The sequence below is a fragment of the Diplotaxodon limnothrissa genome, linkage group LG20 (assembly GCF_057381915.1).
Source record: "Diplotaxodon limnothrissa isolate DT_005_m linkage group LG20, D_limnothrissa_male_GT1.1, whole genome shotgun sequence".
In the NCBI taxonomy this organism is placed as follows: domain Eukaryota; kingdom Metazoa; phylum Chordata; class Actinopteri; order Cichliformes; family Cichlidae; genus Diplotaxodon; species Diplotaxodon limnothrissa.
In genome coordinates this window covers 22,335,076-22,358,736 of record NC_140615.1, presented here as the reverse complement: position 1 = coordinate 22,358,736, position 23,661 = coordinate 22,335,076, and the positions used below count along the sequence as shown (strand labels likewise).

The window sequence follows — 23,661 nt, the reverse complement described above, 5'->3', positions numbered from 1 at the left end:
GGTCCGTGGCCCGGGTGTTGGGGACTGGGGATCTAGCATATGTCAACCACACAGACAAAGTGAAACAACTGTCTATTTTATTAGGTCTGAGCAAAAACTTGACATTTATCTTTAAAACAAAAAAAGAAAAAAAATTACCCAAAACAACAAACAAGTAGGTATCTGTAACTACAGTGTTCTATAAAACACAGCACACAAAATATAACCTTCTGATCATGTTTATGAAAAACCCTCCAGATTATTTGATAAATTTATCCATGGATTAAACATGTTTTGCCTTATCCAAAAGACAACGCAGAAGTATTATTTACAGGTTCCTTGCTAAGAAAAGTAAGCAATACAAATACTAGCTTTGTTACAGTGCACCCCATCTGTTGCTGTGAATTTAACATTTACTAACACTGTGCGCAGAAAATTACTCCCCCCCCCCACACGGCCTTGTAAGGAATATAATCACTTCATCTTATATTTCGTGCTCACAGGCATGCCATAATTTGGATTTGTAGAAAAACAAAGTAATAAATACCATCATTTTAAGCAGATAACACAAACCTTAAACACGTTACATTAGATTAAACCTTCAATGATTTAGAAAGTAAATTTCAAATTAAGTTAAAATCTAAAAGAAAATCAAATATCAAAACTCTTTTTACTCAAGGAGTGCTTTACAAAAATCCACAAAAACGTCAAACTACGCAATGATTTTAAACACCAGAGATGGTTTACAGACTGCTGATGGAGGCTGGTGTGTAGCAAGACAGGACACGTAGAGTAGGGGAGAAAGAAAAACCCGAAACAAAACACAGGTAGTCTATTAAAACAATAATTGTTCCTACTTACTACAGTAGAGTACACGTTTCTTTATACACAACCGACAATAACCAGAGTGTGTAAATGTCTGAAAAGTCAGCACGGTTCTTTCAACGCGACTACCGCCATGATCATCCCTGAGAACAAATTTTGGTTCAGTACTCAGTGCATCTAAAATGTACTGTAACTATATCAAATTTAAACTATGACATATTTGCTTTGTCACATGTCGATTCCTAAAAAGCCCAGAAAACAAACAAACAAAAGAAAAGCCCAAATGTGACAAGATTGCTAATAAAGCCTCTGAAGGCTTCACTGTTATTTGAAGAATATGCAATGCAAAGTTTTATGCCACCAAATAGGGGCAATCAGAAAACTCACCTACACGCGTACAGGTTGTAGTACAATGCTCTTTAAATCGAAAAACAGTAGAAGAACCAGGAGGCATAATATGCCCAAGAATCTGCTTAGAAAAAAAAAAAAAAAAAACAACTGCAAAAAGTGTATCAGAGTACATCAGAAGACACAGTACCAACTGTATAAAACAGAGGGGAAACGCGCTGCCTTGGCTTTGTTGTTACAGTTAAACCTGATTTAAAATGCTTCTGTGTGTTTATTTGTTATAAAAAAACAAAACAAAACTGGATATTCTGTGCATAAAAATGACTAACATCAGGAAGAAGGGTTTAATGTTTGCTGTTAGTCTTCACAAACCAAGCATTCTCTTCATCCTCTCGGTCTCTGGTCCCTGCGGTGACTCCTTCAAGCTCACGTCTTCTTCTTCTTATGCTCCCTCTTCCTCTTCTTCCTCCTGATCGCTGTCATCGGAGCCTACAGGACAAAAATCAGACGTCTATCGTTTCAATGGGTCACTTTAATTATCCCACAAAGCAAACTTTAAAATAAAAAAGGTGAATAAAAATTAAAAAAAATACCATAATTTAAAAGAGTAGGAAAGAGGAAAAAGATTATGAATTGAATCCATGTATTGTTCATTCTTTGATTTATTTGTGTTTGGTTTTAAATATAGATTTGGGGAAAATGAATTTTCTTATTTTGTTTCTTTTCTGTTTTGAAACCTAAATTGAAAGGAAAGAAATAGTGATGTTTTTTTATTTTTACTTAAAAAAAAAAACAAACAAAAAAACCCGCAGGTAAGCATGCAGTGAAAAAGATTTAGTTTTGCTGTAGTAATTATGGCTCTAATTAAATCCTATGAGAAATGTATTAATGAGCCTTTTAAAATTGGGAAAGCACTTAAGAAAATCACAGCTGGTATGGCTCAAGAATGTTTTATAACACTGAAATAGACCTTATATTGCCTTATTATCCCATCGCTTGTGGTTTCCAAAAGTAGGATGGGAGACAGAGCCTTCAGCTCTCAGGCCCCTTTCCTGTGGATCCAGCTCCCAGTTTGGGTTTAGGAGACAGACACCCTTCCTGCTTTCTAGATAAGGCTTAAACTGTTGCGGTTTGATAAAACTTACAGTTACGGCTGGATCAGAGGACCCTGAATTTTCCCTTAGTTATTCTCCTATAGGCTCAGGCTGTTGGGGGACTTCCCAAATTCTCCACTCCCCATGTGTTTATAACCCACTACTCAAGTCAATAATGTGTCCTGTAGTTTCTTGTACCACCTGCTGTTCATCATATCCCTATGCTCCTCTTTTCTATCTTCTCCATCTGTGGATGCCTGCACTCTTCCTGAGCCTGGTTTTGCTGGAGACTAAAAGGGAGTTCATCCTCCCCACTGTCACCGTCCTTGCTCACATCATATTACTGTAGAGTCTTGACATCACAATATAAAGTGCCTTGAGATGAAAGTTACAGTGGAAAAAAACTGAGAAAAACTGAATTGTGTTGAAATTGCGCTCTTATTTTCATTATAACACTATAACAAAGTAAATACAAATATTTTTTCAGTCATGGTTTAAAAACTCAAATAAAACAAGATGTTTTCGTTGCTTTTCTGATTCAGCTTAAATAAATCAAAGAATGAAGGATACGCAGACTGAAATGCCACCCGCAGATTCAACAGCCTCCCACTGATTATTTGTGACAATGGTGAATTTGTAGCGCTGCTGTTAAGAGTGATGTCTTACCGTCGATCACAATCTCTCCACCATCCTCCTCCTCCCCTGGGCTCTCATCTGAGGAGGAGATATTTCTTGTCTATTCAGTTTAACCCGCATTACTCATACATTTAAATTTCAGCTACAACACAGCCCAGCGAGCTCAACACTAAATGGACGCAGACATCCATTTTCAAAATAAGCTAGAAGTGAGAATGAGCTTCTGTATAATGCGGGATTTGAACCGTTTTATCCATCCCGTCTTGGCACTGACCTGCACTTTGCCCTCTTTCCTCCTCTTCTTCGCCTTCCTCCTCCTCCTCCTCTTCCTCATCCCTACTGTTGCCTTGTTCAGCTTCACCAGCCTCCTCACCGGGTTCATCATCCGAGTCAGAGATCACAACACAGTCGTCTCCGTTGCCGTTGTCAGCCGTTCTAGCCCCCGTGCCACTACTGCAAAATTTAAAAAAATAAACCTTCACATTAACAGTAAACACGCTCTTTGTTTTGATGTGCAGCCCACTCAGCTACTGAGAATACTTCTGTATTTTACGGCTTACGATGTGTGTTTCTCCCACTGACTGTTAGTTGGTAGGATCTGTAAGTTTATTTTACCTGCCGTTCTCCCTCGGTTCCCAGAGAGGAGTGAGGTAGTATCTCAGAGGGTCTCGGTACAGGTCGTCCTTAAGAATCTGAAGAACAGCACAAATTTCATTTCAGTACATTTCAATATGTTGAGATGCACATGTTCAGTTTCACACACCATGTGCATTCCTGCCAGAGGCAAATGTTTGAATAGAAAACACACAATGCACCCCCACAGACACACACAAACACGTTTTCCTGATGGCATTGTTTAAGAATTTTCCTATTATAGGGCTTCCATCAGAAAATGTAACCCTGGCGGCTTTGGTCAGGTGGGCAATTTAATGTCGCGCTCAATTAATATGGAACTATTAATTCAATCTTTTGAGGCAGAGAAAAAAAACGCATTAACTATTAACTGAAGAGGGAGCAGCATTTGGGCCTCAATGCGTCCCTGCACACACAGCGGGTGATGAGAGAGAGAGAAAAACAACAGGGCATTCATTTCCCAATTTACAGCTTATACCAGCGAAAGCCCACTGAAGCACATCACTAACAAAGGGCAAAGCCTGAGCCAGCCATAAGTGAACAAATATGGACTTAGAAATGGTAAATCGACTGGTATTTTTACAGTGATTTCTACTCTTACTGAGCTCTGAAAGCACTTTTTCACAACACGTCACTTGGATCGGATCAGCTGCCAGTTGTGCTTGGCATGCAAAACATTTATTAATAATCGTTCATCTCTCAATAGTTAAAAACCCTCAAATCGCCAGTAATGGCAGATCAATATATTGATCCGCTTCTGCTCCATACTTACAGTGGCTTATACATTTGTAGAACATGTGAAAAAGCCGGTGTTTAAGACCGAGAGGAGATACAAGGCATCCGGCTTCAAAATCTGGCAAATATCCTGGCGCCATCCGCTGTGGCGACCCCATGTGAATAACGGAGCAGCCAAAAGAAGCTTAATCTGTCACACTCACAAGCTGATTGATGCTTCAGATTAAATTTGGGGTTGCTCAAGGACACTTTGACATGGTGGGAATCAAACCACAGAGCTTCAGATTTGTAGATGGTCCACTGTGCCCATAAGGCCCCTTTCCATTAGTACCTACTTGGATCGACGGGTTTTCTGTTACAATTGAGTACCACCCAATGTGCGAGATCGTTGTCATAGCAACGTGGCTGAACTTCCAGCGATGTAATTAGTATGCGACATGAACGCTACAATCAAGGTGGACGTCGAGCGGTCTGAGGCTTTTCATCAGACTCTGAGACCACCGTGTTGTTTTTGTAGCCATTTCCTTGTTTTCGGGGTTTTAAAAATGTTGGTTTGATTTTCGCGAACGAGACCCTCTCATAGCTCATTGATTGATGCCACTTACCAGCCAATCGGTGGCATGCAGTCTGTTGAAATTACCTTGGGTTGCTTGGAACCCCTTGATGGAAAACCCTGAAAACCGTGGCAAGCCGACCAGAGTAGGTATTAATGGAAAAGGGGCTTTAGTGACCTCATCAACTAAACAGGTAAAAGAGTATTTAGCTATAACGTATGGGTTGGCTCTTTATTTATTTTTAAAATGTCTTTATAGTCTTTTTAAACTGTTAATTTACCATTGAAGCTTTTGTATAAAAATAAATAAATAAATGAACGCACACATTTGCCCAGTGGTGGTCCACTTGATAGACACCCTGATTTTTATATCTGTTAAAAACAAACCAAAACAAAAAAGGAAGTGTCCTTATTGGGGCTGCGCAATTATTTAACATTTATTTTCAACCTCAATTTTGGAAATCAAGATTAAACTGTGTCACATTCTCATTTTACCCCTCTCTTTTCTTTACTTGTGCTCCATCCTTAAAGTCCAACTTTACTCTCAACCAGACTGTGGAAGCTTCAGTTCACTTCACATTTATCTAGTTCAAAAATGCAATTACGGTAACTGAAAGAGGAATTTCTTCTATTTTTAAAGGGTAATAAAGTCGCCATTTTTCCAAAGTCTGACTGTAATCATGTTAACTAAATGTGACATAATTGCTTCAAGCATTTGAACTCTGACCCTTTCAGCACACAGCTGGCACACCATGCTTGCAAATAATGATTGTCTAGCAAAATCTAATAATAGGTTAACAAAATACCTCTGAAACTGTTGCAGCCTAGTGGGTCTGAAAGCTTTCGAATACAGCAACACACATTTAAAACCAGGAGATCCTGTTAATCAAAGCTTCAAATAGAAAATGTTTTACCAAGTGAAAACAGAAACTGGAGCTCCTACAACACCGTTACTAAGTCTCCAGGTCTTGATCCAGGTTGATCAGACACAAACATGTTAAAATCTGCACAGTAAATTCTAGTAAATCTGTTTTTATTTTTCTGTTTCGATCTAACCTGCCTGAAATTCTTTACCAGGCAAGGTTACTGTTTCTATTATTTGTTGCTGCTTACTGTTTCTGTTGTATTATTGTATTAAATGTTTGTGGTGGCTGCCGCTTGTCTTTATATTATATTAGGAGTACATTTTTTGCTCTTTCCTCTTGTCTTGAATAGTGAGTGTAATTGTCTGTCCAATTATTGTGTTTATTCTATTATTTGAATCATTTTTAAAAACATCTTGCCAAAGAACTGCACTTGAAAATTAGCCAGCTGACTAACGCTGCCATACTCACACAAATGTTGATCAATGTGTTGTCCTTATAAACAAATAAATAAAATTATACTTATCGATTTATTTTCGCTACAATCCAATATGTGGGTGTACTCTTTTGTACCTGTGCTACATCATCTTGTCCTGGGCTGCTGTGGTCACTGAACCAACTGAAAAACGTCTCATAAACACCACGTGAAGACTTCCTGGGTTCACTGTGGGCTGTCAGGTTGTGTCCACGATGCCATAGAATGGGGTTGGAGAACGACATGGGAGATCCTGAAAACATGAGCAGCCAGGATTAGAACATGATACTGAGGATATAAGCTTCCTGCTTGACATCACAAATGATTCTTTCTATTCATGTGCATGACGACAAAGAGTAAAACAGTTAAAGTAATCTCAGCCAATCCTCCATTTCATAATGCAACTGTGCTGTCTGAATACGGTGTGTGCCCTTCTAAAAGCAAGTTTCGCCACTCACCAGCCGTATTGTAACTGGGCTTTTATTTACATGAGTCCCCTAAATCAGTGGTCCTCACTTTATCTTGAGTGCCCCAGAAGCTGAAGTTCACTCTCGCATTCCTTTTTTTTTTTTTTTTTTAAATCAAACAGTAAAAAGGAACCCAAACTGAAATGTATTACTTAAAGGTGCAATAACATCAGCAAACCATAAAGATAAGAAACACAATACTTTACTTATCCCAAAGTTAGGAAGAAAAACATTAACAAACATTGACCTTAGTTTCATTTAGTTTATTCCACCTGGCTCACCTGCAGTGAACCTGTATCCTATAGTTTGAAAACCACTGATTTAAATTAACTTTCAATTTAAAAACATAAAACCTGAATGTACAGAATCACTGGTAAGATTGTGGTAAAACAAACAACAAAAAACACATTTGTTGTAACTTCTGCTGCCCTTTTGGCCAGGTCGCTCCTGGAAATGAGATTTAAATCTCAATGAGACTTTCACCTGGATAAATAAACAATAATATAATAATAATGCTTCACAATGTGACACTGACAAATTTGTCAAGTTGTTTGGTTTACTTGCAACTTCTCATTCCCATATATTTTATAGGCAGCTGTAGGGCTGTGCGATATGACCAAAACCTCATATCCCGATATAAGAATTCTATCATCCCAATAACGATATAAATCACAAAAATGTAACATTTTCTGTAAATTCTGTGAATCTCGGGCAGCTCGAATTGCGGGAAGCGTTTCCAGCTGGGCGTCGTGTACCTGGAGTCGAGTGTTTTAACAGATGCATGAAACGATACATTTTTAGACATAAGTTGTCACGGCTGCCGTTTTCTTTGTGAGTATTTATTACACGGCGTGCTGCGGGGAAAAGCCTGTTCTAATGTTTGAGTCTAAGGTGTATTTTTTTTTAGCACCTGGCGGCTCTTTTTTGCTTCTCATCCGTAAATACTGCACACTCTTTCATGCGATTCAGTTTATTTTGAAAAGTTTCAACAGGATCTTGAGCTTTATCGTGAAAGGTTTATGTGGAAAATAAACAAGCAGACGCGCGATGATTTTACCGTCGTTGTTGCTAACGACAATGCATAAAAACAGTCGCTTGTCTGTCCATAGTGTGGTTATATTAAATATAAGAGAAAGAAAGAACTTTAAGAAATTAATATAGCCACTACAGGGACCATCAAAACGATCAAAAAAATATTGCCGTAAACAGTTTATTTTGCGACACCACGAAACAAACGATAGCGTAAAATGAAACGATAGATGTTTTTATATCATCATCCGATATATATCGTTATATCGAACAGCCCTAGGCAGCTGTTAATGAAAATTTCCCATTTAGTTGTCATTTTCCCTTCCAAAATATGACCGAATTGGGGGGGAAAAAAGCAAAATTGATAACTCTACTTTTTAAGATTATCCTTATATGCTAGGGCTGTACTGAACCTCATTTTTCACAATACCAGTGTAAATTTTTAAATGATATTAAAATGTCATATCAATATATTATTGACACACCAATGGCATGCATTTACTTTCCTTAGCACACACTACAATGACTCAAGCCCAGACACATCTGAGAGCAAGAACTGCATGTTAGCCTCTATTAACCACTTTGTACCTAATAAGGGAGCTACCATATCAAGCTCCGACAAAGCACAGTGCTTTCCAAAACATGCAAGAAAATTGATCCCAGTAAAGGTGGAAACGACAAACTTGTTCCACCAGTTGACGCAAAAACACACCGTTCTACACAAACAGGCTATTAAGGCACATGAGGAGGAGATACTAGGAGCTGGTGATGTGTGACCTAAAGTAAACAAATGCCTCACGTAAGCACTGCAGGAGCACTTCCTAGCTGCACATAATGCAACTAGGGAGTAACCCTTTCCTATCATAAGTTCCTATGTGATAGGAAAATCAAATGGTGGATGCAAAATTACTCATGTAGTTGCACGGTGGTAAAAAGAGGGCTTTAAGCAGTCGGTTAAAAAGGTCGACCCAATATACAACATCCCAGGTTGAAAATGTGTTTTAATTATATTTTATTATGTGACAATACTGTGCATATGGTTAAGTAGTAGCTGTCCAACTAAAGTGTGGCAGTTATTTTATGCTTTTTTGGAGAAAACATTTGACTTATGTGGGATGAAAAATGCCCTTCATTTTGATCACACTAATAAATGCTGCAGCCTGCAAGCAGCAACCACTAAAAAAATGTTTTGTGTTTTTTTGTGCACTGTCAAAAATCGTATTACTGTATTCTCCAAAAGACTGATATAATTTTGAGGCTACACTATGCTTTACCTAATATCACTTGATTTTATAATCACATGTTTATTTTTTACCTCCCATTCCGAGGTGCAGCTCTTTCATGATGATGTTGTTCTGAAAGTAAGGGTTTCGTCTGAAGTGGAAGCGAATTCTGTAGCCCAATTTGTTATTCTTGAAAGACTCAATCTGAGGAAAAAGGTAGGAAAACGTGTTTTCTTCCATTCGACAAATATGCATCAGCTGAGATTGTGAGAATAAAATGTCCTACCTCAAGATCAGTCATGTAACTAAGAGCGTCTTCATCGGTCTCATCAATGTGAGCTGAGAGATGAGGATGGTTCAACAGCTGGCACATCGAAGTTACGAAAAAACAACATGACAAATTCACTTTAAATACTCAAACACAGCATGGCAATCGGTCGAGCGTTACACTTTCATATTTTAAGGATACAGCTGTCACCCAAAACCCAGGGATCGTTTTCGTGATAGAACTTCTCTGATCCAGATGCGGGCGCCGCTGACGACTAATCTTCAACTCCAGCCTCTGGTGAAGCCGGGCACTTTTCTTCTCAAGGGCTTCCAGCCTCATCTGTACTTGTGCCAGGAGAGCCACCGACTGCCTCAACTCTGGAGCCATCTTTACAGACACAATGGCACATTCGCCATCATCGTTTTCCTCATTCTCTGATGGGAAAGAGGAGCTCGGTGTGGAGGAAGAGCCAGATACCGATTCATCGCCCTCATCTGCTTCAGGCACATCATCTGTATCCTCTCTGTCAGTGCTATGCACAGATGTGGAGCTATCTGCTGCCGCTGCTTGTGTTTTGGAGCCAACTTTTGAGGACTGGTGTCCCCCGCGCTGTTTAAATTTACTCCCTTGTTTCACCTGCTTGGCCTTTTCAGATGAACAAGGAGTCTCTTGGCTGTCTTCTCCGTCCCCCCCTGTGAGACTGGCCAGCGCTTCAGCAGCTGCTATGGCAGCTGAGTCGGATTTGTCCAGAGGAGCTGTGGGACGCCGCTCTGTTTCTACTGTTTTCTCTGCTTTGTCTTTTGCATGAGCCGACTCCTGCTGATCCGAGGACTGCGGCTTGTCGGTGCTACTGCTGGTGTGGTGGCTGTCAGCGCTGGAGCTGTTGACAGGCTGTGAACTGGTGCCACCAGCGCCCTCTGAACCCTGATCTGCTTTCACAGCGGCTTGTTCCTCTTTGCCATCTTTCGACTGGCCCTCGCTCCCGGCTGCTTCTTTACTCTCGGCTTCACTGTCTTTGCAACTTTCAGAACTAACCCTCGTTTCATCTGGCTGGTCACTAAGTTTTGCGGACTTGCTGGGAATCAGGCTGCCTTCATCCTTATCGGGTGATGGACACCGTTTCCTCGATGCAGAGTCAGCGGACTGTTTGCAGTCCATCACTTCACTCATGCTAGCTAGCTAACAAGCTAGGTAGCTCGCAAGCTCGTATAAAATAAACTGAAGTGCAAATAACTGCACGACTGCGCTCGTTTCCGAGATAACACTTTTGGGGTTGACGTTGTGATCGTAGCTCAGCCTACATTCTCAATAAAGCAACAACAGGAAGCAGTGCTCGTATTTCTCTGCGGCCTTGCGGAACGCTGAAAATTAGCACGCTGCTGCTAAAGCTGGTTAGCTCGGCTTACCCAATTCTTGCGTCCTCGCAGTCACGGCCGTACCACATGCTCACAAATAAAATCCTAACAAGAAACACTCGTTCCAGATAATCAAGCCCTGCCACGCTATATCGCCGTTAAGCCGCAATCCGCCTTCTTTATAATAGTTTGTTTTTGCATTATCCGTTAGCTTACTATCCGTGCACCGACGTGATAGAAAAACAATCCTGTGATTGGCTGTGGTATGTCGCGCTAAAATGTCTCGACCAATCACATACAAGGGTGTGTTTACACGGTAATCTGTAGCGGAGCCGCCGCGGGTTTACTGCGCAGCAAGCGCAGGGTCTCGAAAATCATTGCGACAATACTGGGAAACATATTTAAGTGTTTACACGACAGCAGTAAAAAGAGACACTTTACACCACGCTGAACAAATTATGTTAAAATGAAAATATGCATATTAGCCCACAAAAAACCCGCCAGATGTAAGCAAGGACTTGGCTTTGTTTGCATATGAAATCATCTGCGGTGCCCACAGTGGCTTGTGTGGTGGTTAACTGAGTATTGCAGAACGGATGCAGCTTGGGCCTATTCCAAGAGACGATTTCACACATATAGCCATGCATCATAGCCTATTCTGTATATAGGTTGCGTAGCTTCTCCCCCTCGTCAAGTTGCTGAAGGTTATACAGAAGAATCACAAACCAGAGGTCATCTGATCCAAGATAATCAAATCCAAGCAAGAGTCATCTACAGCCAGGGCAACCCCCCGCAAAAAAAGATTCGGAATTATAAGATTATCTTGTAGCATTTCATAATGCAGCCCACAACTAACGGTGTGATTACACTAGAATTAAATGAGATTGCTATGTATTTTATCTGAATTACAATGTAATTACAATTACCTAGCAATACTTGGCAGTAGATGTATTAAAATAAGGAGGTAACAATTCAAGTTTTTACAGAGAAGAAGCAATTAAAAGTAATAATAATGCTCAGCTTCCAGGTATTATAGCAGAACCCCCCCCCCCCCCCCCCCCCCCAAAGTTTCCCATCTTACACTATAAATATAGCATGCCATAATGTTCATCATGGATGCTCCACTATTGAGTTCTCCATTTGTATTATATATAAAATGTGATAAGGACTGTTCTCCCTTTGCTACACCGGCAAATATCACAGGGCACAGGTCCATACGGTCTTATCATTACAGAGGCCATAGTCTGCATTGCGTGCTGGTGTTTGTTGTTTCTGCTATATGCACGCCAATACAAGGTATAATTGAAATTTATACCTTGCATTACCAAGTTAAGCCACAAAAAGTGCAGTGATTTTAGAGTGTAAGCTGGAAAATTAGTGTTTTTCTGCTAAAATACCTGGAAATAATACATTTCTTAAAATTATTGGCAGTGTAATTTTTTTCCTGTGAAAACCTGAATTGTATCAACTACAAAGTGTTCCTAGGTAAATATATCACCCCCCTAGATACCCTTGCACTTTGAGAATTTTGTTCTTGGCAAGCTCTCAAATCTTACTTACTTAGGCTCCGTATTTCACGGCCTGTACAATAAAATACGGGCGGTATTATGAAGTCCAATCAATAATCTTTGCATAATTTCATATTTTTATCACAATGGGTTATACTTTAGATTTTCTTACCATCTCAACCACTGCTACAACTGGACTGGTATTAAATTACACTGACAGCTGTTCATACTGAATGGCAAAACTTTCCCCAGTGTGGTGGAATTAAAATGGCCTAAACTCTAACGAACATAATGTATCACAGACTGAGTCTTCGATGAATTCAGGCTTGGAGAGAGGGAATTTGGAGACGCCATCTTGAAATAATAATTCCCACCTGATTGTCTCTAAAGATGTTTCAATAAATACGCATGCAGCCTGTCTTTCCAACGCTGGCATTTATGACATTAATATGCTATTTCCAGCAGCAGGCGCAGAGCCAGGCCGAACCAAATAGAACAAGGGGGAGCCGCAGGATTATACCAACTTATCAACAAATTTAGGGCATGGAAACCCGGTAGGTCAGTGCTAAAATTAGGGGCTGGTGCTTCAACGACAGCAGTCAAACTGCCGTGCATAAAGTCATGTAAAACCAGGGGATACACTATCACAAGGGCTGGCAGTAAAGATAAGGTTTCCATGGGTGACATTTACCGCCACACGTTGACTGAAGAGGCACTGTGCGTTACGCAGCGACAGCGCTGGATCATCACTGACCACAGCTGCGCAAATCATGAGTGTTTGGTAGCTCTTTAGAGACGCCATATGTAGTCTTCGGCTCCTTTGAGTTTTTACGTCTGTAAAAATAATTTTAAAAAAATGTCTTTTTTGACTATACCAAGCCAAGAGGGTCTTTTTAAAACGATAAAAACAGGCAAATCAGGCGAGGACGCAGATAGTAGGTCACCAATGGTCGCCGAAGATAACCAGAATGATGACGACGATGATGATGATGACACCGAGGACGTCCGCTTCATCCCAAGATGCTCCCCGGTGCCCAGAAAGCGAGGTGCGTCAATTTTCGATGAGACCGCTGAGTATATGCGGATCCACTTGGCGCTGTCCGCCGGGAAGAGAGTGTCATTTGCCGACACAACAGGTGGGGATTTGGTGGATGTGAAGGAATTTGTTGCCTTTGATTCGGACGATGAAGACTCTATTGCAAAGTGGGACGAAGAGGAGGCAAAGTATCGGAAGCCTGAGCTAGAGCCGATCTATCATGTGCTCCCAGAGTTTCATGCACCCACCGGTAATGCTCTGCTGCAGGCTGTGCGCACCAATAAAGTGGAGGTTGAGCAGATGTCTCCAGCTGAGAACGATCCTCTCGCCTTCACAGGGGTAATACGAGTGCTGAACATTTCCTTCCACAAAGCAGTTTATGTCAGATCGACAATGGACAATTGGGCCACTTACTTTGATCACCCAGCAGAGTATGTCCCGGGATCTCACGATGGAGAAACTGACAAGTTCTCCTTCAAGCTGTCTTTTGCGCCACCTTATACCACACATGGCTCTCGCATTGAGCTCGTTGTACGCTATGAAACCTCTGATGGTGATTACTGGGCTAATAACTCCTCTATGAACTATGTGGTGACTCTGCTCCTGACCTATGAAGATGATTCAGCTCATACAAACATCAACACACAGGAAATGAAAAGTATCCTGAAACCTCCAAAAGCTTACAGGTACATTTCCTGTCACACTTGTCAGTTAGACACCCCAGAGGACAAAGACTTAGAAGGGTATTTGTGTAATATTTTGCCCAGTCTCTGCCTCCCATGCCTTTTATCCGAAACATCCACAGAATTATAAGGTCACCATCAAGCCTCAGTCAGTTTAAGGTCCTCAAAAGCTGTCCATCCTATTAATCAGAAGAGAAATGCGGAGGCTCATAGACCAAAAAGGTTTTACTGAAAAAAAGGGATAATTTCTATATTAGTTATGTAATTATAAAAAGAGATACGGATGCCACAAAGGTAGGGGCTGTGCAACAGCTACAAAACTATACCTGCTTACTAATTCACTGAGAGGTTTATGCCTGGAATGAGTATTCAGCTCAATGTAGTGGTTCTGCCCAGAGAGTGCATCTAGCCCAGAAAGAACTCAAACAGAGCAGGCTGTTCATAAGAAAAGTGGTTCGGTCTGTTGCATAATCAAAGTACAAGGACAACAGGAAAGCTACCTAGATGAGTTCACAAAGTTTTCCCATTACTAGTTTTACCTTTTACAATTACAGCCTGTAGCAAGGTACAGGAAGAGATTTTTGGAAGAACACTCCCTGCTCAGTGTATCAATCACCCAGCGGTGTCTGAGGCATTCAGAATAGGAAAAGGGCAGGTGTCGTTTTCAGCCGTGGCGTTTCCCTGCACTAAAATTTACCTCTGACCTTTTCTATTGGAGTCATCAGGGGAGCAAAACCATTTCAAAGGAACGGATTGGCTCCTCTCCTTTTTGTAATTAAAGGCTGGCACACAGACCCTTTTTGCTTCATTCGCTACTCCATTAAACTCAGCTAATCCCCTGATTTACTGTAATATCAACATGAAAGTTTGTGATAAATCTCACAATGTTCAAGCTTGGGCAGCACAAGCAATAGTTGCTTGTGTTGCCCAAGCTTGTGAGGACGTGTAAAAGCAGTAAGCTGAATATAAAGTGATGTAGCATGTAGGTATCCACTGCAGCTGTTTGGAGGGAGGAAGGAAGGCACCAGATGGGTTGTTAGGGATGGATGAGTCACTGATTGAAAAGAAGTTGGTTTGGGAGCAGAATCTGTATCAATCTCCCACCATAACAGCCACTACAGGTTGATTAAGTGCTTTGAAGTCAGCTGATAATTGGATTTTTAACATATTAACAAGGCAGCCAGTAAGATGAAAGGTTATTATGGGATAAAACAAGTCTAGACATGCAAATTTATTACATACTATTGAAATTAACTACATTTAGCCAAAACATTTCCACTTGAAGTAACAGATATCAAATATTAAACACCTGTGTGGAGTAGTGATGTCCTTTTGATTCAGTGTCATCTGCCTTGAGCACTACGAGTTGCTGAGTTTTGCTCGAGTTTTACTTGAGTTTTGGGGCTGAATTAGTCGAGCTTTCGTCTTGACCCGAGTCAAAAAATGTCATATCTGAAGATCGGCCCTTAAGTAGTGCTAACAGAATCAGCTCTATTACTTTATCTACATAAGTCTTTAATGTACAACACCTACCCACACAAAAAGATCAAGCACTATTTATTCTGTTAGGTTAAGATCGGGGTTTGGACTAGACACGTGACTGAGGTGTCTTCTTGGGCCAGATGAATCTCTCAGAGTTACTTCTCAAATCTTGAAAAGGGATAATGGAAAGATTAAAGGGAAATATTTTCCTTATTTTTGCTCATAACACTGTTTTTTTTTTTTTGTTTTTTTTTTCAAAATGATCTTTAAATATTAATAACACAAAAATAGTAAGTCCTGACCCACCATATGGAATCTACTCAGGCTTCAGTCAGAATAAAAATGACTGCATACTCCTTCTTACACTACATATTTTTACTATGTACAATTACGTTGTTTGTGTCTTGGCAGACAAAGCCTCTGTGCAGTGTCGCTTTGTGCGTGTATACAATAATAAACACATTTACATTTGCATCTAAAGTGTGCACTACTCAATGGTTTTGTCACATCTTCATGTGTTTCTTATAACCCAAATTTCTCTCATCTCTTTCAGTATGAACAATGATTCAGAGGATGAACTGGAAAAGGAAGAAGGTACAGAAGGGCGCAAGGACTATTAAAATGGGTTAAAATGGATATAAGACTATCCTGTTTCATAGTGGGGATATCACAAGTTCACTCCAGCTCAGATTTGAACTGTTTATTTATATAGATTGCTTTGGCAGTTATTGCCCACATTTGGAGATATGGGTTGATAAAATGTTTACCTTCTCTTAGATAAAATAGGACTAAAGGGAAAATGCTTTCTGCTACAAAAAAATGAAATTGAATCCACAAACCTTTTGTGAGCAGTTTCATGCCAGAAATATTTTCTTTCAACAGTCTAAATCCACCAATCAATAGAAGTGTGCAGCTAGTTAACACTTGGGACACCATCAATGTTTCCATGCTGTCACAAGCATGAGACTGTTCAGTTCAGTTCAGTTATTATTTTTATTGTGCCAAATCCCAACAACAGTTGCCTCACGGCACTTATTATTGTAAGGTTAAAGCCCCGCAATAATACAGAGAAAGCACCAACAATCAGATGACTCCCTATGTGCAAATATTTGGCGGCAGTGGGAAGGAAAACCTCCCCTTTAAACAGAACGAAACTGAATGAACCAGGCTCGGTGAGGGGCAGCCATCTGCTATGACTGGTTGGGTGTGAGGGGAGGAAGATTCAGAAACAGACCCTTCTATTGTGATTTTCACACATAACGTTCTGAAGATGAGTTTCATTTAATTCCCTTAGATTATTGATTATATAAGTGGGCACACTATAATATAAATTGCACTAGAGAGCAGAGGAAAAAGTCACATTTGCCACAATCCAGCTCAGTGGCAACATATATCATTATTAGGTAAATATTCCTACCGCCAGGTAGACTTACCCAAGAGTCACAGAGGTATTTACCCAGGCTAAAAAAATACATATTTTATTTTTTGATTAACATAACTTACTAAACACATTCTCATAACTTCTTCATCTGGTTTACAATTACAGAAGAAGCAGGGACCTCTGAGGCTCGTCCGGGACTTCTGCGGCCTACGCCTGTGTGTCCCATCATTGTAAAGCCGGAGATTGATGTAGAGGTAAGAGTAAAGTAAAAGAATGGGGATTGTAAGCCACCAGGAGGAGTACTGATTCATCCTTCAAAAGTTTAAAACAATCCGTTTTGATTGGAACTTGCTCCTATGTTGGCTCACCTGCCAAGAGAGGACACACATTCAGTAAATTAATAATAATAATGGATACTTTATTGATCCCCATGGGGAAATTACTTGTTTTTCTCTGCATTTGACCCATTCACTCAGTGAAGCAGTGGGCAGCCCACTAAGCAGGCGCCCGGGGAGCAGCAGTGTGTAGGGACGGTACCTTGCTCAGGGGTACCTCAGGGTAGCCGTTAAGTGGATTCGAACCGCCGACCTTCCGATCATGGGGCGACCACTTTACCTACTGAGCTATCCCTGCCCCTTGTTGGACTGGTTAAAATGATCTTTATCTGCATGCAATTTTTGACAAATTCACATTTAACAGGTTACCAGGCTAAGTGCTTTATCCCTCTAGACAAGCCATGTATCTAATAAAACATAACAAACATGTTTGATCAACTTTTGAACCTTATCACCATTGGCTTGGTTATTTGTGTTGTTCACAGCTCATTGAAGCTTCAGCAACAACTTAGGTAACGTCTCGCTTCTTACTGCTGTATGTCTCTTTTTCAGTTTCTCATCACATTCATGACGCATGCTGTTCAAGTTTGTGCACACTTTAATTTGAATTCACATCTCTTGTACTTTTACGTAACTCAGGACACTAATATTTTTTTTACCCACATGTGATCACATCTAATATCTTCTATGCTTCCATTGTTTGAAACAGTACTGATGTCCACTGTTGTGCTGCGATGTATTGTTAGCTTTCTTTATGTGGAAATGGTGCTAATATTTGTGCTAGATTGCACACAGTGGTGCACAAAAAAGGAAAACTGAACCACTGAAAACTGAACCACTGTAACCATGCTGATATCTTCAAAGGAAGCGATTAAAAAATAAAATAAAATAAAGAAAATTCAGGAATATAAAGAAAAGCATATTGTGTATATTGCGCATTCATGTGGGATAATAATAATAAAAAAGATTTCCCCCAGTGGGAAGTCATTCTTCTGAGATTGTAGTGCTCCTGTGCCTTTAAGTCTGAATACGGAACCAATATGGATGATACAAAAATGTGTTTTATTTCATTGCTTGGAGTTTTTAAACATGTTCATGAAATCTTCAAGTATCTTATCATTAAAACCCGCTTTATGAGGTATACTTTCTGCAAATATCTAATCAGTTAATCACATAGCAGCAACACAACTTAGGCATGTACACAAGATGGTCAAGATGTTCTGCTTAAGCATCAGAATGGGGAGGGGGGAGCCACTCTGAATGTAGCATGGTTGTTGATGGTATTTCAGAGAACTGCTGATTTTCATGGATTTTCCAACATAACCATTTCTAGGGATTTTAGAGATTGATCAGAAAAAGAGAAACTATCCAGTGATAATGCAAATAACCACTCTTTACAACCAAGGCATGCACAAAACACCTGAATGGACAGTGCATTGAATCTTGAAGCAGATGGTCTACAGCAGCAGAAGACCGCACCAGGTGCCGCATATGTCAGCTAACAATGACAGAAACAGGAAACTGAGAGAAACCTGGACAAATGTTGTCAGGTCTACTGTTGTTGTTTATGCCAAAATGTGCCATAAACAACATGAAAGCATCCTGCCCTGTATCATCAGCTCAGCTGGTGGTGATGGTCCTGCAGTGTTGTGGGGAACATTGTCTTGGGTCCTTTGACACCAATTATGCATCTTTTCTACACCACAGCCACAACTGGTTTCTTGAACACAACAACGAGTTCACTGTACTGTAATAGTCAACAGTCCAGCAGAGCACCTTTGGGATGTGGTGGAACAGCAAGATTCATGTAATGGATCTGTGATGCTATCGTGTCAATATGGATGAAAATTTCCGAGGAATGTTTCCAGCACCTTTTTGAATATATGGCATGAAGAATTAGGGTAGTTCTAAAGGCAAAAGGAGGTATACCTAATAAAGTGGTCAGTGGGTATATATTCATCTGACTTGCTGCACAATTAGCATGAAGACTGAAAACATGGCAATGGAGCAAAAATGCTTCTGTGGAAATCGATATACCAGCTTCCATAATAACTGTGTATTTTAGAAGGGAAAGTTTAATTAGTTCTGCATAACATAAAAAAATTCTCACACTCCACCTCCTAACAGAATAACATGATAACGTGTGATCTGATATTAATATCTCACAATACTACAAAAGTGTCTGTTACGCTGTCCTGGCTCATTCTCACGTTTCACCTCAGTGATCACATGCATGCTTTTTCCTTTTAGCAGAACATTAAAAAAAACCCACAAATAAATAAAGGTGAACATCATTTCCCATCATTCCTTGTATCATTCCGTAGGTTTTGAGAATCTGGGCTTTATAATTCCCAACAAACTCATACCCCAACTTTTGTATAATACATTAAAGTTACACAAAGGCATTAAAACACTGATCTCATTAGCACTCCTTTATTTGAATTGATGGTTTCCCTGAAGCTTTTTAGTCATAGATTGTTGGTCTACAAAGTGATCTTAAATGATTCAGCTGCACATTTTACAAAAAATCAACAATAAAATTCTTTTAAGTCAAATTAAAAACCTTCTTGGAAAGTAGAATCCATTTTTTGGATTAACTGAACAAATATTGCATTATACACAATTATATGATTTTTGTGAAATAGAAGAATCTAGCTACTTTCTGCTGACTAAAACCCACCTGCCCTATCTCAGCTGTTACCGTTTTCATATTTTATGTGTCCAGCTTTTGCATATGTTCTTCTTGGTGCTGTTTTTCTTGTCTGTCTTTTGGTTTTATATTGCAATGATTTCATCTCAATATGACCTTGAATGTTTGTCAGGGCAGCCTCATAGCAGGGAAAACTCCTTTTCCATTATTTGCTAATGGCTATTTTCCTTTTTTGAATAAAATCCTGTTAAAATGTAAATAAGTATTTTTAGGCATTACATTTGGTCCAGTCCCTGCTGTTCAAACAGCCACCCTCACTTCAGTATGTGTAAACGTGGGAAAACTTGAGGAGAAAATAATTAAGAAAATTGCACCGATCCAATTTTCTTCTCCTTTGGATTCACTTGTGCCGTGTGGAGTTCACTTAAAGGAAGGAATATTTAAACTACATTCGTTGTTTTGCCCTCCTGGGAGGGAAATTTGAGGGAAGGAGATTTTTTCCCCCATAATTTTAAAAAAAGATTCCTGTCCACCTCTTCATACTGCTCATGAATTGTTTGCATTTCCTCACAGCTAAAACTTCAGCATGAGTTCCTTTTCACAGAAAAGCATTAGTATGCAGTATAATGCTTTTCTTCCCTCAGCGTGCAATGTTAATGTGGAATACAAATGTTCCTCCTTTGTCTCCTAGCTATCACTGTTGTCTTGCTGTTTTACTTCAGCAGATTGCAGCTCACCCGTCTGGTCCCTTTGTCCCACCCAACCAAGAGCTTCCATCTGACGATGGCACGCTGTCCGCTCACACTGTATTCCCAGGTGAACAGTTTCCTTCTATGTCTTCCCAAACCACACATCAAACTAATTCATCCTTTGTACTCTGTGCCAGCGAATCAGTCCAGCCAAATAAGTCACAGCCTTTACCCAGACTCCACTGTGAATTAGGCAACCAGACGTCTGAGGAGCGCGTAGACAGTAGTCCCTCTACGCCGCCGCCTGCCTCACATCCTTTTCTGCAACGAGACTCCAAACCCAGATCAGACATCTCCCAGACTGGCAGAGAGGAAATCCCTTTAGAAGCATCTTGCATGTGTCTTCCTGCCACAGAGACAACAACAGGAGAGGATGGAGCTGGAGAAAAACCAGCCAGTCATCCTTGCCTTGAACTGCCTGCTGAGCGTGCCTGTACTCCCAGTGTGACACAGGGCTTTGAGCGAGACGTTGCTGTGGGAATGAGCGAACCTGTTGAAGGATTATCAGAAAGTTCCAGCAGGTCTGCAGCAAATCATGAAGCCAGTACGCTTGCACTTTTGTCTCCCGTGGCTGAGACTCAGACATCTCTGAAAGCAGAAGGTGAAGCTCTACCATCACCCGAGCTTCCAGAGAACACCTCAGTGAGTACAGGTGTCACTGAGGTGAGTGAAAACGTAACTCAGTCTGTCTCAGCCTTGGAAGAGAAGGAAGAAGCTGCACATATTTCCCCCGATACGTCATTAGAGAATGAACCAAGCACAGCGTCAGAGTTTTCCGAGCCCCAGTCTGAGCATAACAGAAACAGGAATCTTCTGCCATCTGTCATATTTCTGAGTGGAGTTGTCTCCCTCTCGATAGTGTTGCAGGAACCCACTGCCCTCTTCCTAATTGGACTAATTTTCGTTTTGTGCCGTTTGTGATTTTGCCCCAAATCTTCTGTCAAGCTAAGTGCCTTTTCATGGTTTTAAAATAAGCCATCAAGCTAAGCAACATGCACACAAAGTCCTCTTGAAGTTATGCTTATTTTATGCAAAGTCAAATAGAAGGAGAAAGTAATTATGGCGATATTTTCGTACACATTGTGTTTTCTATAGATATAATAATAATCACCCCATTTGTACAACATTGTGAACCTAGTATTAAAGCACAGTGTAGTATTAGAGCTGTTTTGTAAGTGATCACTAATCACTAACCTTTTCTTGTCATGTGGAGAGTCTCTGTGGTGTTATGTTCTAGTTTATTTAGTCACTATCACAATGCACTTTCACTGTTGTCAATGTAGCAAAGCCTGTTGTTTAAGGACTTTGACTTTTGTGAATTTCAAGTCGTTATCGCTTCAAAAACGAAACAAAAGAACAACAGAAAGATTACCCTAGTGGTAAATATAAGAGACTTACTATAAAAATGGGATTTTGTTTACAAAATGCAAAAGAAAAACATGGTCATGTGTGTGTGTTTTTGCCTTAATACTTAGTGAAAACAAGACGGAAATGGTAGCCGCTTGAGCGACAGCAAAACAAGTGGAAAACTGTTCACCTTACCGTGGCACTTTTCATTTCACAGGTCTTCCTTCTTGCTCGTAAATGCATATTATTCTTGTTGTAGCGCAGCACTCAGCTCGTAACATAATAGACAATCTCACAGACAGACGGAGGCACTGATTGATACGTTTGGAGTGGTGAAAGTTTTTGCAGTGTATTGCCATTAAACATGGTCTCATATCCTGTACCACTTTGTGTCTTTGCTTATCTGTGTTTTTCTTTTCATGCAGTCTGCAGAACAAACACGAACAACACGACAGCTTTATGCACAGTAATGACACTGCGGTGCAGAACAGATCGCATTGAAGGCACTGACACACCTTTAAAATAACATCAGAGCCTTCAGCGCCTCCACAACTCGAGCGTGTTCAGCTTTGCTTGAAGTGGAAATACACAGACAGCAACATGAGCTGCGGATAGAAGCCAAAGGTCAGGCATTGCACTGAAGTCATGGCAGCTTAAGATGAGCTCAGTGTTTGAAGGCTGAAAATTCTCTGGAAATCTCCTCGGATGTTATACGATAAGACGGCACCTCTCGTCAGGTCTACCTCTTCTTATATTTAGGACTTAGTCTTAATATTTTATCTTCATTTTTGGCCAAATAAAGCTTTAATAACTTTAAACTTTTGATCCTTGGATGTTAGGCACTCTGTGGATTATATGCAGATTACGCATTAGCCTTAAAACAGACGTATTCATCCAAGCACATTTGTATTTTGCAGACTTTTGCAGGGAAAATAGCAGGAGTGACTAATTTGTGTGGTGGTCATACACATGCAGGGTGGAAAACATTAAAAATTTAGGCAATCTGAAAGCTGTCCCAAGCAGGATAACTGGTGTGAATTTTATAAGACCCACCCTTTGGAATAATTACTGTTTTTTTCAGGTAGTCCATGTTAAGCAGTGATTTCAAAAGGAGATCTGCGAGCGCTGTGGCAATATTAAGAAACAGCAGATAGAAGGGCATCGTTTTCCACCCAGGGTGTGGCGTCACCCTCAGCTTGTTTGAACAGAGGTATTTCATCTGCCATTGCCAGAAAGAAACAGAAGGCCTTTTGTGACCTTCAGGTGGCCTTAATGTTTTACGTTTGGAAACACAAACTATCAGTTAAATATCTAACCTCAGCATTGCGCTGCTGTCAATGTTCAACTAAGCACTGTTTGTGCCTGGTGAACATTTAGTTCTGTTTATATGTTTGAAATGACAAACTGAAGCTTCTGATTACATTCATCTACATGCTGCGTTAGATTAAAGCTCATTATAATATTAGCTAGCTTTGCCTTCATAATTTAATTCCTATTTTGTTTTAGCTGATGCACTTTTCTTTAAACACTGGGGTATTTCACATGGTTTTAACCTGTTGATTTTGTTTGTTTTGTAATACAACTAAATAAAGTAATATAAATTAAAGGTTTTATGTCAAAAATATTTGACATGTATTTCACATTTAGTATAATCAGCTTACATAGTTTGGCTGGTTAGCGTGTTACCATTTTCAAAGGGCAGTTGATTTCACAATAAAATCTGGGGCACTCATTGTGAGGCTAAAAACTCAAATTGTTGTATTAATGATAATCAAATTATTTATTTGTATATTTATATTCAAACAGTAATGCTAACAAGGTCCTAAAGACAGATAATTAGATTTCATGCAGTAACATGTAAAACTCTTTTTTTAAAACTTAAACCTAAGTAGCTCATCATTACCATGAATGATGTAGAAACAAAAAAGCAGAATATACATTAGTAAAACTAACTAACATGTTAAACTGTGCATCCCAGAGTGAGAACTCTTGTTAATAATAAAAAAT

The 23,661-nt window shown here is 40.0% G+C and overlaps 2 protein-coding genes across 6 annotated transcripts; one reads left to right on the top strand and one right to left on the bottom strand.

Moving 5' to 3' along the window:
* Positions 1-215: 215 nt before the first annotated feature.
* tspy (testis specific protein Y-linked) lies at positions 216-10,775 on the bottom strand. 3 transcript variants are annotated; one of them, XM_085345010.1, is made up of 8 exons: positions 9,330-10,775; positions 9,147-9,224; positions 8,953-9,064; positions 6,240-6,394; positions 3,498-3,574; positions 3,157-3,335; positions 2,913-2,960; positions 216-1,641 (listed from the first exon to the last, which is right to left on the bottom strand). In XM_085345010.1, exons 1-8 carry the CDS (start codon positions 10,296-10,298, stop codon positions 1,595-1,597), a joined length of 1,665 nt encoding a protein of 554 aa, XP_085201136.1. In that variant the 5' UTR covers positions 10,299-10,775; the 3' UTR covers positions 216-1,594. The 3 variants fall into 3 exon arrangements, with proteins under 3 accessions (XP_085201136.1, XP_085201137.1, XP_085201135.1); XM_085345011.1 differs by lacking the exon at positions 2,913-2,960; XM_085345009.1 differs by lacking the exon at positions 216-1,641 and having other exon boundaries at positions 2,797-2,960.
* Positions 10,776-12,598: 1,823 nt separating this feature from the next.
* Positions 12,599-22,362, top strand: LOC146610894 (uncharacterized). Of its 3 annotated transcripts, XM_085344673.1 has the most exons (5): positions 12,599-13,713; positions 15,746-15,786; positions 16,739-16,827; positions 20,281-20,374; positions 20,501-22,362. In XM_085344673.1, the coding sequence occupies exons 1-5, from the start codon at positions 12,848-12,850 to the stop codon at positions 21,226-21,228; spliced, it is 1,818 nt and encodes a 605-aa protein (XP_085200799.1). In that variant the 5' UTR covers positions 12,599-12,847; the 3' UTR covers positions 21,229-22,362. The 3 variants fall into 3 exon arrangements, with proteins under 3 accessions (XP_085200799.1, XP_085200797.1, XP_085200796.1); XM_085344671.1 differs by having other exon boundaries at positions 12,600-13,713; positions 20,284-22,361; XM_085344670.1 differs by having other exon boundaries at positions 12,600-13,713; positions 20,281-22,361.
* Positions 22,363-23,661: the final 1,299 nt, after the last annotated feature.

Coding starts and splice junctions, on each gene's coding strand:
- tspy (XM_085345009.1), bottom strand. CDS start 10,298: ATGAGTGAAGTGATGGACTGCAAACAGTCCGCTGACTCTGCATCGAGG. Junction 9,225..9,329: donor CTGGGTTTTGGGTGACAGCT/GTATCCTTAAAA, acceptor TCGATGTGCCAG/CTGTTGAACCATCCTCATCT. Junction 3,575..6,239: donor GACAAGATGATGTAGCACAG/GTACAAAAGAGT, acceptor GCTGTTCTTCAG/ATTCTTAAGGACGACCTGTA.
- LOC146610894 (XM_085344670.1), top strand. CDS start 12,848: ATGTCTTTTTTGACTATACCAAGCCAAGAGGGTCTTTTTAAAACGATA. Junction 15,787..16,738: donor TGAACTGGAAAAGGAAGAAG/GTACAGAAGGGC, acceptor TTACAATTACAG/AAGAAGCAGGGACCTCTGAG. Junction 16,828..20,280: donor AGCCGGAGATTGATGTAGAG/GTAAGAGTAAAG, acceptor GTTTTACTTCAG/CAGATTGCAGCTCACCCGTC.